Here is a 13118-nt window from a genome sequence, read left to right on the forward strand (position 1 = left end):
CTGTCTTCTGTTGGCCAGCCAATTCTGTATCCAGACAGCTAAGTTCCCCTGTATCTCATTCCTTCTGACCTTCTGAATGAGCCTACCATGGAGAACCTTATCAAATGCCTTGCTGAAGTCCATATACACCACATCCACAGCTCGACCCTCATCAGCTTTTCTAGTCACATCCTCAAAGAACTCGACAAGGTTTGTGAGGCATGACCTGCCCCTCACAAAGCCATGATGACTGCATTTAATCAAGCCATGCTCTTCCACATGGTCATAACTCCTATCCCTCAGAATCCTTTCTAACACCTTGCAGACGACAGGCGTGAGACGGACTGGTCTGTAATTGCTGGGGATTTCCCTAGTTCCTTTCTTGAAGAGAGGAATTATATTTGCCTCTCTCCAGTCCTCAGGTATGACTCCAGTGGAGAGTGAGAAGTATAGAGTAGCAAGAATTTAGACTTAACTTTGTACTGTCAATTAAAGGCCAATTAAGAAAGGATTTAAAACTGGCCCCTTGCCATTGGCTGCCCATGGACTTCTGTCCACAATCTGACTAAATAGCATTCTGATGAGGGAAAGTCCTCCTGAACAGGAAGACTCCTCAGCCTTTTACTTGTGGCAGTGATTATCTATTTCTGAGTAACACCTAAAATTATTCTCAAGTTGTGGTTTCAAATTTTTCATAGAGTTGAATTGTTATTACTTCAAATTCTTGATGAATCCTCACATTTCACAGAGGTAGAAATTCTAGGATGAATTTCTAGAGCCCAGAGGTAAAAATAACAAAACACTAGAAATCAACAATTATATTTATAAAGTGCATTTAATATAAGGAATGCCACAACGGGCCTCGTGTGTGTATTGTCAGACAAAATTTGAAAGCAGACCACAAAAAGATAAAACAATCAAAACGACCAAAAATTGGCCATGAGGTAGCTTTGAAGGAGTTTCTCAAAAGATGCTTGGAGAAACTCAGCAGGTCTGATGAAATAACTCCATGAAGTATCCCATCACCAAGTCACCCCTTATTTATACGTGCATGACACAAATGCAGCTAGCACTAGAGCCGGTTCCTAGAGCAAACAGAACCCCTGACACTCCTGTTTGTATGTGTCAGCCGGGGCTCCCTGACTGGTCTGGATTAACAGCCTCAATCAGGGAACTCATATTCCATGAGATCCACCTGGCTGGTCTCATGACAATCATTACATCTTGCAGCTTCAGAAGAGGGTCAATGGACTCAAAGCATTAACTCTGTTTTCTCTCCACTGATACTGCCAGGCTACTGAGTTTCTCCAGCAATTTCTGTTTCTAGAGGGATTAAAGACATACGTACTGACAGCCTTTTGAGGAGCAAAATGGCATCATAGAGTGTCACTTATGAGATCTTTGAAAACGTTGATGAGTGCAACAAATGCAGTTAAAAGGTACATGCCGTCCATACAGTTTTTTTTGGATGCTGAGAATGATTATTTGTGATTTTTAAAGCTTCTTTTCCTGAGCAGCAATGTTATGAAGTAAATTGATCAGCAAATGGGTTTCTATTCAATTTGCTAGCCATCAGGCACAATTTGATAGCTTTACTCCTCAGGGAGGAACAGCTTGATAATTGAACAATTTATTTGCCTGTCATTTCACAGTAAGCATTCTGCAATCTCTTCTATTTCGTTGCTCCTAATTCCAAACTTGTGTCAAATCAAGATTTTGATTTGACATTACATATAGTCCTTTGCAATTACAATTTTGTTAGAATTATCTTTTACTACAATGCAGACAAGAAAAATTATCACTTTTGTTTAAACAAAATACTGACAGGAATGCAACTTGTCATTATCTCCAAGTATAATCAGCATTGCATTTTTGAATTTCCAGAGGTGTTTCGAACCCTAATCACTCCCCACATCACAAACCATTTTCATAAGTTGAGCATATGGATTGGAAATATCATACTACTGTGACAGAGACACTTGTCTCACATTTCTGGGCCAAAATAACAGAGATATGGTGAGAAAGTGCCACAGCACTGTAGATGTATTGTATGCTAGATGGACTGCAGTGGTTTATGGAGACATTTCATTGCTACCTTCTCAGTGCAGTCAGAGTTGGGCAATTAATTATGAACTTGTCATAACTGCTTTAGTAGTGGTTCAGAGAAGGTTCACTTGATCTCAACCCCTGGCTGAGGCGGCAGCAACTATGGAAGCAGGCGTGACGTGCCGAGAAGTCTTTGTGGTGGTTTCGGCAGCGATGGTTCTTGTGGCAGTTGCTGAGGTGATTGTCTTGGCGGTGTTCATGGAGGCAGTATAGTCAGTGGTGGCTGCGGTCTGTAGGTTGGCAGGGGCAGAAGTGACATCATCGTTTGCTGCAGTGGTGGTGGTGGCTGGAGCGGCCGCATGGCTAATGGTGTCTGAGCAGTCCTGGAGGCCAGGAGAAGATTCTGGGATGTTCAAGGAATCCCTGGTTTGGAGGTAAGTACATGAATGTTTGGTGTACTTACGTTCCTTGATGTCTGATATGCTGGAGAAAAAATGTTTTTTGGGTGTGTGGATTTTCCTCAGGATGAATAAGAGCAAAGGTTCTTTTCAGGTCTGAGAGAGTGTGGCCCTAAGCTTTGGCAGGGCTGATTGCAGGGAGAGTAGGTGGCAGCGCATGGCTGAGAGTGTGGAGTGGAGGTTCCGGAGGGAGAACTGTTTCTGGAGGCTTTTGATTTATTGTCCTGGTCAGGTCCAAATTGTGATGGTCTGAATGTAGTCTGGAGTCCATATTGGATCAGTTGGGTCTGTAAGGAGATGCGGCTGTAGTAGTGGGAATGATGTGCTGGGTAGTCTTTGCAGTAGTTTTGGCAGTGATGGTTTCGGCAGTGATTTTGGAGGTGGTTGTCCTGCTGAGGATTGCAGAGGCAGTCAGTGACGTGCTGGGTAGTCTTCACGGTGGTTTTGGCAGTGATGGTTTCAGCAGCGGTTGCAGTTGTCTTGGTGGGGATCATGGAGATGGTTAGTGATGTGCCGGGAAGTCTTCGTGGTGGTTTAGGCGACGGTGTTTCTTGTGACAGTAGCAGAGGCGGTTAGCTTGGTGGTGATCGCGGAGGTGGTTAGTGTCGTGCCGGGTAGTCTTTGCGGTGGTTTCGGCGGTGGTCGTTCTTGCGGCAGTGGTGGGGGCAGTTGTCTTAGTGGTGATCGTAGAGGTAGTTTCATGATGAAGAGCTCATGTTCGAAACGTCGACTCTCCTGTCCCTTGGATGCTGAGTGACTTGTTGCGCTTTTCCAGCATCACACTTTTCGACACTTTCTCCTGATCACAACATCTTCAAATACAATAATGCAACGCTGATTATAATTTTAGATAATGACAAGTTGTATTCCTCTCAGTAAATTGTTGAAAAACTATGATAATTTTCCTGTGAGCTAAAGTCCAGGTTGGGCCTACATTCATTGGAGTGTAGAAGAATGGGAAGATTATCTTATTGAAAATTAAAAAAGATCTTGTGGGGATTGAATAGGGTGGACACCCTACTAATTTTTCTCTTGTGAGGGAAATAGAAACTTGGTGACGTAATTTAAGAACAAGGGGTTTCTCTTTTCAGACAGAGACAAGGAACTTTTCTTTACTCTCAGAGGTTCGTTGAAGTGTGGGATTCTGTTCCCCAGATTGAAGTTCTGGCTGAGTCTTTACATTTATTCAAAGCTCAGCCAGAACTTTAGCCAGATCAGATGGGATCCGATAGAATAAGGAGCTGGTTCAAAGGTTCAAATGACTGACTCCTGCCCCCAAGTTTTCTTACGTTGCCAACAATGTGTACTTCCCATGAAGAAATATGAAAGGGTTCACTGGTTTCATGCTACGCATTAAATTCAGAAATAAATAAATTAAATTCAGACCTGCTGAGTTTCTCCAGCACTTTCTGAATTGTGTTCAGTCCCACTCCTGTTCAGTTATTGCAGGTTAGTTTTAAAGCTGATTGAAATCTAGTAATCAGACTGTTTCTTTAAGAATGAAACAGAATAAACCACCTCATTCAGGTTTTGACTAGAGATTGAAGGTCATGTGAAATATTTGTTATTAATTGAGGCTTTAAATTATTAATTTAAAGTAAAGCTTTAAATTGCACCATTTAGAAATTTGCTCATCAATCGGATTATGAATCATCTGATTGATGAGCAAATTTCTAAATGGTGTAATTTAAGGTTTTACTTTAGTGCCTGTAAGTGTCACGTAGATCAACATTATCATCAGGGAATTCATATTAAAGGTTTCACCTTTCAATGTTATTCATGAAATAGATGCAGTGCCTTTAATCTGGATGTAAGTTTGCTCGCTGAGCTGGAAGGCTTGCTTTCAGACGTTGCGTCACCATACTAGTTACCATCATCAGTGAGTCTCCAGTAAAGCACTGGTGGTATGGCCTGTTTTTTATTTATATTTTTAGGTTTCCTAGGGTTGGTGATGTCATTTTCTGTGGTGATTCATGACATCTCTTTGATATCTTTCCCCTCTCACCCAAACCTATGCCCTCTTGTTCAGGTCTCCCTCACCCCAGCGAAAAGACCTTATCTATTTATCCTATCCATGCCCCTCATGATTTTATTAGGTCACCCCTAAGCCTCCAATGCTCCAGGGAAAACAGCCCCAGTCTATTCAACCTTTCCCTATAGCTCAAATCCTCCAACCCTGGCAACATCCTTGTAATTCTTTTCTGAACCCTTTCAAGTTTCACAATATCCTTCCAATAGGAAGGAGACCAGAATTGCATGCAATATTCCAACAGTGGCCTAACCAATGTCCTGTACAGCCACAACATGACCTCCCAACTCCTGTATTCTATTCTCTGACCAAACGCCTTCTTCACTAGCCTATCTACCTGTGACTCCACTTTCAAGGAACTATGAACCTGCACTCCAAGGTCTCTTTGTTCAGCAACACTCCCTAGGACCTTACCATTAAGTGTATAAGTCCTGCTAAGATTTGCTTTACCAAAATGTACTACCTCACATTTACCTAAGTAAAGCTCCATCTGCCACTTCTCAGCCCATTGGCCCATCTGATCAAGATCCCGTTGTAATCTGAGGTAACCTTCTTCACCTGCAATTTTGGTGTCATCTGCAAACTTATTAATTATTCCTCTTATGCTCACATCCAAATCATTTATATAAATGATGAAACATAGTGGATCCAGCACCGATCCATGTGGCGCTCCACTGGTCACAGGCCTCCAGTCTGAAAAACAACCCTCCACCACCACAACTGTAGAATCAAATCAGTTCCACAAGTAGAAAATCAATATTTCAAGTCTTACATTCTATCAGGTGTCAAGACTTCAATGTCAGGAAGATTGTTTTTAGATTTGTAAGCAAATCTCAAATGCTAAATGTAATAGGATAACAACCATAGGGGAGTTTAACTTCACCAATGTTAATTGGGATTGACAGTGTGAAGGCTTAGAATGGACAGAATTCTTAAAATTAGTTCAGAAGAGCTTTTTAACCCAGTATGTAGGAAGTCCTACAAGAGAGGAGGTTGTAGTGGACCTAATTTTAGTGAATGAAATGGGGCAAGTAGCAGACCTAAAAGTGGAGGAGCATTTTAGTGACATTGAGAAAATTCAATGATATTTAATATTGGATAAGGACAATGATGGACCAGAAATAGAGGTTTAATAGAGGTTGGGGGGTTAATTTTAACATGATCTGGCCAATGTGACCTGGAAGTAGCTACTTGCAGAAGAATCCTCAGTAATGGGAGTTAGTAAAAAAAGAATAAAGGTGACATTGTGGGGCCAACCTGGTCCCATAAATGTGAAGGGGAAACCAACAAGTCCCCAGAAACCTGCTGATTTGGTGACAATATTCCAGTGTGAAGCCTCTTGTGATGTTTTCCTTAATTAGAACAAAGAACAGTACAGTATAGGAACAGGCCCTTTGGCCAACCAAGCACATGATACCTTTCTTTAGAAAACTTTTCTAAAAATCCTTTGCATTCACATGATCTGTATCCCTCTATCCCCTGCACATTGATGTATCTGTCAAGATGCATCTTAGATATTACTATTATACCTGCTTCTACCACTTCATCCAGCAATACATTCCAGGCACCTACCAGTCTCTGTGTAAACAATTTGCCTCCCAAATCTCCTTTAAACGTTCCACCTTTTACCTTAAACCTATGTCTCCTAGTGATTGATATTTCTACCCTGGGAAAACGACTCCAGCTATCAATTCTATCAATAATGTTCTCATTATTTTGTAAACCTTTGTCAGATTTTGCCCCCTGTCTCCAACATTCAAGTGTAAACAAACTGAGTTTGTCCAATCTCTCTTCATAGCTAAGATCCTCCAATCCAGGCAACATCCTGGTAAACCTCTCCAAAGCCTCCTCTTTCTTCTATTAGTGTGGTAACCAGTATTCAAATTCCAAATGTGGCCTAACTAAAATTCTGTATAGCTGCAAATGTCTTACCGACCCTACATCCTGGCCAATGAAGGCAAGCTTGCCGTATACCTTCTTGACCACCTTATCCACTTGCGTTGCCACTTTCAGGGAACTATGGACCTGTACGCCTAGATTGCTCTGTATATTAATACTTCTAAGTGTTATGACCTTTACTGTATACTTCTCTACTGCATTAGACCTTCAAAAATGCATAATCTCACATTTGTATAGATTCAATCCCATTTGCCCAGCCTATCTACATCCTACTATATCCCCTGGTAATCCTCCTCACTATCCATTGGATGGTGCTATGTAAATACAAGTTGTTTTTAATACCATAATTAGGTCACGTTCACAAGTAAACTCTTCATCACTTGTTATTCCAAGAGTTCACTATATCTGGGCCAAATTTGCTAATGTGTTCTGAATAACTAAGCAGAAAGCATTCTTTAAACTCAAGCACCACAGACATTGCTAATTCTTGTCTCCATTGAATAAAAACAGAAATTGATGGAAAGGCTCAGTAGGTCTGGCAGTATCTTTGAATTAGAATTAGAATAGCCCTTATTGTCACATGCACTCGAATGAATGCAGTGAAAAGTTTGTAATGTCACCTCTGCCCCCCCCCCCCCCCCTTAGGTACAGGGTACCTAAGTTCAGGTACTTTAGGTGTTGTCACAAAATTGAAATTGTAAAAAAAAGACTAACATGGGAATGCAGAGTTTAAATAGTTCAGAATGATAGTAAAAAGTATCTTTAAAATACTCAAGTTATAGCTCTTTCCCATTGAACCTGTGCCCACCGGCCTTTAGAATACAAGGCCTTGCTGCCTCCATGTGCTGGCCTCTGTCCCGGACTTGCCTCCAGGACTTGCCTCCAGGACTCATTCCCCCGGCAGGTTTGGGCTCACTCTGCTCTTTCTCCCTGCTCCAGTTTGTGACTTGCTTCTAGGACTTGGCCTGGGTTCACTCTGCTCCAGGTACTGGCTACGAGTCAGCTCCCAGCTCCAGTAAAGAGAAATCTGTATTAATATTTCAGGTTCAGTGACCTTTCCTCAGAACTGATGGTAGCTAGGAAGTGGTTGGTTTTTAAGTAGAAGATAGGCTGGTAGTAGTCGGTAAGGAGTTTTTGATTGGTGGAAATAGACCTCAAAGAGAGAGAAGAACAGTTGGACAGACAAAGGAGTGGATAAAAATCAGCCTGGGAGAATGAATAGCTATTAGTGGACAATTAGTGGCTAACCATGGGCAGTGTGTAATAGCGGACCATGTGAGAACAAAGCTTGGTGTATGGTGGTTGGGTTAAGGACATGGGTAAAGGTGCCTCAAGCATTATAATTGTTGAACTCGATATTGAGTGCAGAAGGTTGCAGAGTCCAAGCGGAAATGAGGTGTTGTTCTTCCAGCTTGTGCTGAGCAGCGCTGGAGCACTGCAGCAAACCTGAGACAGAGATGTTGGCCAGGGAACAGCATGGTGTGTTGTAGTGACAGGCAACTGGAAGTTCAGGGTCTTTTTTGCAGATAGGGTGTAGGTGTTCTGTGAAGCCATCATCCAGTCTACACTTTGTTTGCCCAGTGTAGAGGAGATCACATTGTGAGCAGAGCATGCAGTAAACTAGATTGAGTGGAATACAGGTAAAGTGCTTCTTCACCTGGAAGGTGTCTTTAAGCCCTTGAGGGGGGATACTGAGGGGGGAGGAAATAAACGGAAAGGTGTTACACCTCCAGCAGTACCATGGAAAGGTGGCAAGAGACTGTGGGGAGGGTGGGGGGGTGGGGGTTAGTGTTGGGAATGAAGAAGGAGTGGACCAGGGTGTCCTGGAGGGAAAAGTCCTTGCGGAAGGCTGACAGGGGAGGGGACTGTGTGTCTGTAACAGCTAACTGGTCTAATTCAGCTTTTTTAAAGTTTTCAAACCAGTTCAATTATTCAAACAGTCTATGCTCATGAATTTCACCCCCACTCCACCACTGTACACCACTACTTACCCTTCTTCACCAGCACACAAACCAAAAATCCCCACCCCACCACTTTTCCATCCCCACCATAATAATTATGTATTTCAGTGATTATCAATTAAGTTGAAGAGTGACCCTCGGTCGTGTACAGTACTCACAAAAACAACCCAAATGTTATTTGCTTCAGTGGGACTCAACTCCTATGTCTTTGAGATGGTCAAACAAACCTGGGTGAAGTTTAATTGAAATGAGTGGGTGTGGGGGTGGAGGTGGATTAAGGAGTCATCATATTGAAGATTTTGTTTTAAAACTCAATGCACTGTGTCTAAGTTAAAAAGCTTGCTACTGAGATACAGGTAAATAAAATTGCTTAGTTAATGTGACAGAAATAAAGAATGTTAGTTTGAGTTAGGATGGCCAGTCTGATTGTATTATGACTTAAGCAGCATATACTGAAAATTGATTTGGACTTTGAATCCCAAATGGTGATCTCAGAGATAAGTTCAACCAAGCGGCAAAGATATTGTAATAGAGATTTCTAAAACAACTATAATCCGTTTTTACTCAGCTGCATATTATTGTAACATTGAATATGGATTTCATTATTTCTGTCTGATGGGTACATTTTACAAGAAAGCAATCTCTTGTAACCAAATAAAATAATAGTCTGACACCTGTAGGGTTGCAGTAAACATTATGTATTCCATTTCCTAAATGCAAAAATGTTTGAGATGAAGGGGTCAGCACATTTAATTACATTCTTGAATTCCATCTCTTCATGTGCACCTTCTAGAGTAATAGATGGTGATGTCAGGAGATGGAAAATCAGGAGTGATGCAGATGTCTTTAAGACTAATGAATAACTAGCATGATAGAGAAAAGGAGAAGGATATATTCAATTGGTCCCAGAATCAACTCTACCTTCACCTGCACACACACTGTGGGAGAATCTGCTAGTCACAGATAGGTCTGACTAGCTACCATGCACCTGCAACCAATCAGTTCAATCTTCTCAAACCTTTGTTGGCGAAGAAAATACCAAAAAGGAGATATCAGGTCATACATACTCATTGGGCTTAATTGAGTGTCTTTTCTCAGTTGAACAGCCAAACAATACACCATGAATTTGGAGATACCCATTTTCATGTTCTTAAAACAAAACCCAAAATGGACAGATGGTAAGTTTGACAGCCAGCACAGGAAAGCAACTTGCTACTTTACAATAACAAATAAATTTAACAGATTTGTGCCTCACTATTTAATTGATGTGATGGCTTGCCTAATTGACTTTTTGAAGGCCGTGATTATATCTACCTTCACCACAATCTCAGACAGTGCATTTCATTTGATGCAATCAGTGTTTCTCTTACTCATTCCTCCCACTGTGTTAGCATTGACTCACTCTTACCTGTTTGCCTGTACTATGTGCTTATTGTTTACCATGCATTTTGTGCATTTTTGTTGATTAGTGTTATGACATGGAGGTGAAACTTTTCTGTTAATTAAACCAAACACCCAGAAATGCTCGCTTCGCCTTGTAATCTGTTAAAATGTGAGTGATAGAGAACTCCTAAATTCCACTATTTAAAGAAAATATTATCGATTTATTTTCTTACTCTAAAAGTGAGCATTAAACAAAAACAAACTTCACAAATCTAAGACCCGGTTTCTCTTAACTGCTTACTCTCTGATTCTAATTCTAAAACACTTATTAAAATTATATTAGCTTAATCACAACATCACACAGTCTTTGTCTTTTCCGCTGTCTGCAATTTTCCTGCTGATGATCTCCCTGAGTTGTGTTTTTTCTTTTTACTGCAAGTATGTTTCACATGGAAAGGTACCTTTGATAGAGTGTTTTCTAATTTCTTTGAGAGCAAGATAGGCAATTAGCTCTCTAGCAGTTTCTTTCTCCACAGCAGTTGGTTTCTGGCTAATTAGAGTCATAGAGTCATAGAGAAGTACAGCACAAAAACAGACCCTTTGGTCCAACTCGTCCATGCCGACCAGATATCCCAACCTAATCTAATCCCACCTGCTACCACTCAGCCCATATCCCTCGAAACCCTTCCTATGTCTGCATTCTTATATCCCCTAACATCAGATCATCTCATTGGTTCGATGTTGGCAAAACAATGAATTCAAACTCGATTGGGTTTTAATATCCTGGGGCACAATTTAAATTGCCTGATGAAGGACTTATGCCAGAAACATTGATTCTCCTGCTCCTCGGATGCTGCCTGACCTGCTGTGCTTTCCCAGCAACACATTCTCAACTCCAGTCTCCAGCATCTGCAGTCCTCACTTTCTCCTAGCACATTTTAAATTGATTGGTTAAATTTGAATTGCTGTCAAAGCTACAACCAGAATTCAGGTATCCATTTCACAACCACAATTTCAATTGTCCAGTAGACTCTGGGACTGCCATCTAGTCACATACACAGGTGCTTGTAAACTCTCAGTTCAGAATGGCAATAAATCTCTCTTAAAGGTACAGCACATGCCTTCAACTTCATAACACTAGTTTCTACTTAAAATGCAAAATTTTCATTTAAACAATCACTGCTACTGGAGGAGCTGAATATTGTTGATGATTATATGTAAATTTTGAGTTTATTGTTCATTTTGATCCTATTTCTTTCATTTGTTTGCCACTCATGCTTGTGATGTTACACCACGTCACAGTATGTGCTACCACAACCAGTGGTTTTGAATTCCTGGAGAATTGCCAACCCTAATTCAGCCTCATTTGAATTAAATGCATTTTGTGACATCACATTTCAAAAAAGGATGTGAAGGCATTCAGGAGGGTTCTGATGAACTTGAGTTATGTAGATGGGGTTTGATGAACTTGAGTTATGTTGATGGACTGAATAAGTTGGGACTGTTCTATTCAGCGAAGAGAATATTGAAGGAGAAATTGATATGGATATGCTAAATTGTGAGAGCTTTGGATGAAGTAGATAGGAAGAAACTGTTTCAGTTGGTGGCAGGATCAAGAACTAAGGGCATAAACACAGAAATTGCTGGAGAAACTCAGCAGGTCTGACAGCATCTATGGTGATAAAACAGAGTTAGGATTTTGAGCCCAGTGTCCCTTCTTCAAAGATGAAAAACAGATCTGAAGAAGGGTCAGTAAACTCAAAACTTTAACTCTCTACAGTTGCTTTCAGATGTACTGAATTTCTCCAGCACCTTCTGTTTTTGTATGAAAACAACTATAAGACCAAGTTTATTGCAGGAAAGCAACAAAAAAGTTAGTGACTAAGTCAACTACAATTACAAAGACTCTGCACAGCTTGAGACATCATCTCTGTCTCTATCAGGATCAAGAGCTGGTTTCCTCAATTTCCTGCTCAATTAGCTGGATGGCTGGTTTGCATTGCAGAGTGATGCCAACAGCATGGGTTTAATTCCTGCTCAAGCTGAGGTTATCATGAAAGACTCTCATTCTCAATCCCTGCCTTTGCCTATGGCATGGTGACCCTCAGTTTAAACCACCAGCAGCCCCCTTTCTCTCTCTCTCTCTCTGAGAGAGTGGGAGTATGATGTCTTAACCTTCAGTTTTACCCAGGATGGGGTATAGCATCAGATTGGGTGTAGCCAAAAGCAACGTCAAGCTTTTCTGAGCTGTTAATGAAGGCAGGAGAAATTAAAAATCATAGAATCATACAATCCCTACAATGTACAAGGAGGCCATTCAGAGTGTCAAGTCTACACCAACCATCTGAAGTGCACACCACCCAGATCCCTGTGTCAATTAATTCACCATGACTAATGCACCGAGCCTGCACATCCCTGTACACCATGGATAATTCACCTTATCTGCACATCCCTGTACACCATGGATAATTCACCTTATCTGCACATCTTTGGACCGTGGAGGAAACCAGAGCATCCAACAAAAGCCACAGAGACACCAATAGAACATGTAAACTCTACATGGACAATCAGCCAAGGCTGGAATCAAAACCCAGGTCCCTGGTGCTATGAGGCAGCAGTACGAACCACCATGCCACGCTTAATATGATGATAAAAGTGATGGTATCTTAGTAATAGGTGGAAAAAGATAAAAATCACACAACACCAGCTTATAGGCCAACAGATTTATTTGGAAGCACTAGCTTTTTGAGTGATACTCCTTCATCGGGTGGTTGTGCTGATGAACCACCTGATGAAGGAGCAATGCTCCGAAAACTAGTGCTTCCAAATAAATCTGTTGACCTATAACCTGGGTGTTGTGTGATTTTTAACTTTGTATACCCCAGTCCAACACCGGCATCTCCAAATCATAGTGGGTGGAAGTGAGACAAGAGGGGAATGTTCTAGAAGAGGTGTCAATGGCAGAATTCTCAGTTCCCCATTGCTAGGGACAGGGCTCTGGAGGATGCTCCTGGCTCTGGTCCTCCTGGAGGGGGCGGGGCTGGTAACCACAGGCAACCGCGTCCCAACCCCATGGCAACGGCCCGGACCAATGAACGCTCGGCTTGTTAGGAGGCGGCGCAGCAAGGCCGCAGCTGATTGGCCTCGCCCCTGGAGGCGGGCGAGCGGAGAGATGGCGGACAAGGAGAACTCGGAGTTGGAGCGGTTCCTGAGAGAAGTGGATGAGATCAGTAAGAGAGGGCGAGAGAGAGGGAACAGTAAGAGAGGGAGAGGGAGGGAGAGAGATCAGTAAGAGAGGGAGAGATAGATCGGAGAGAGGGAGGGAGAAATCAGTGAGAGAGAGGGAGGAGAGGTCAGTGAGAG

General features: G+C 41.8%; 1 protein-coding gene across 3 annotated transcripts in view; it reads left to right on the forward strand.

The window, feature by feature from the left end:
* Positions 1 to 13118, forward strand: part of ttc12 (tetratricopeptide repeat domain 12) — a 68454-nt gene that overhangs the window by 16456 nt on the left and 38880 nt on the right. For 2 of the 3 annotated variants that reach the window (XM_043676551.1, XM_043676552.1), the window contains exon 1: positions 12904 to 12985. The exons of the other annotated variant lie outside the window; for it this stretch is intronic. In XM_043676551.1, the coding sequence (XP_043532486.1) occupies positions 12928 to 12985 (58 nt within the window). In that variant the 5' untranslated portion in view covers positions 12904 to 12927. Of the gene's footprint in view, positions 1 to 12903; positions 12986 to 13118 lie in introns of those variants that run through there. 3 annotated transcript variants of the gene reach the window in all.

This window comes from Chiloscyllium plagiosum, chromosome 35 (genome assembly GCF_004010195.1).
Source record: "Chiloscyllium plagiosum isolate BGI_BamShark_2017 chromosome 35, ASM401019v2, whole genome shotgun sequence".
NCBI classification, from domain to species: domain Eukaryota; kingdom Metazoa; phylum Chordata; class Chondrichthyes; order Orectolobiformes; family Hemiscylliidae; genus Chiloscyllium; species Chiloscyllium plagiosum.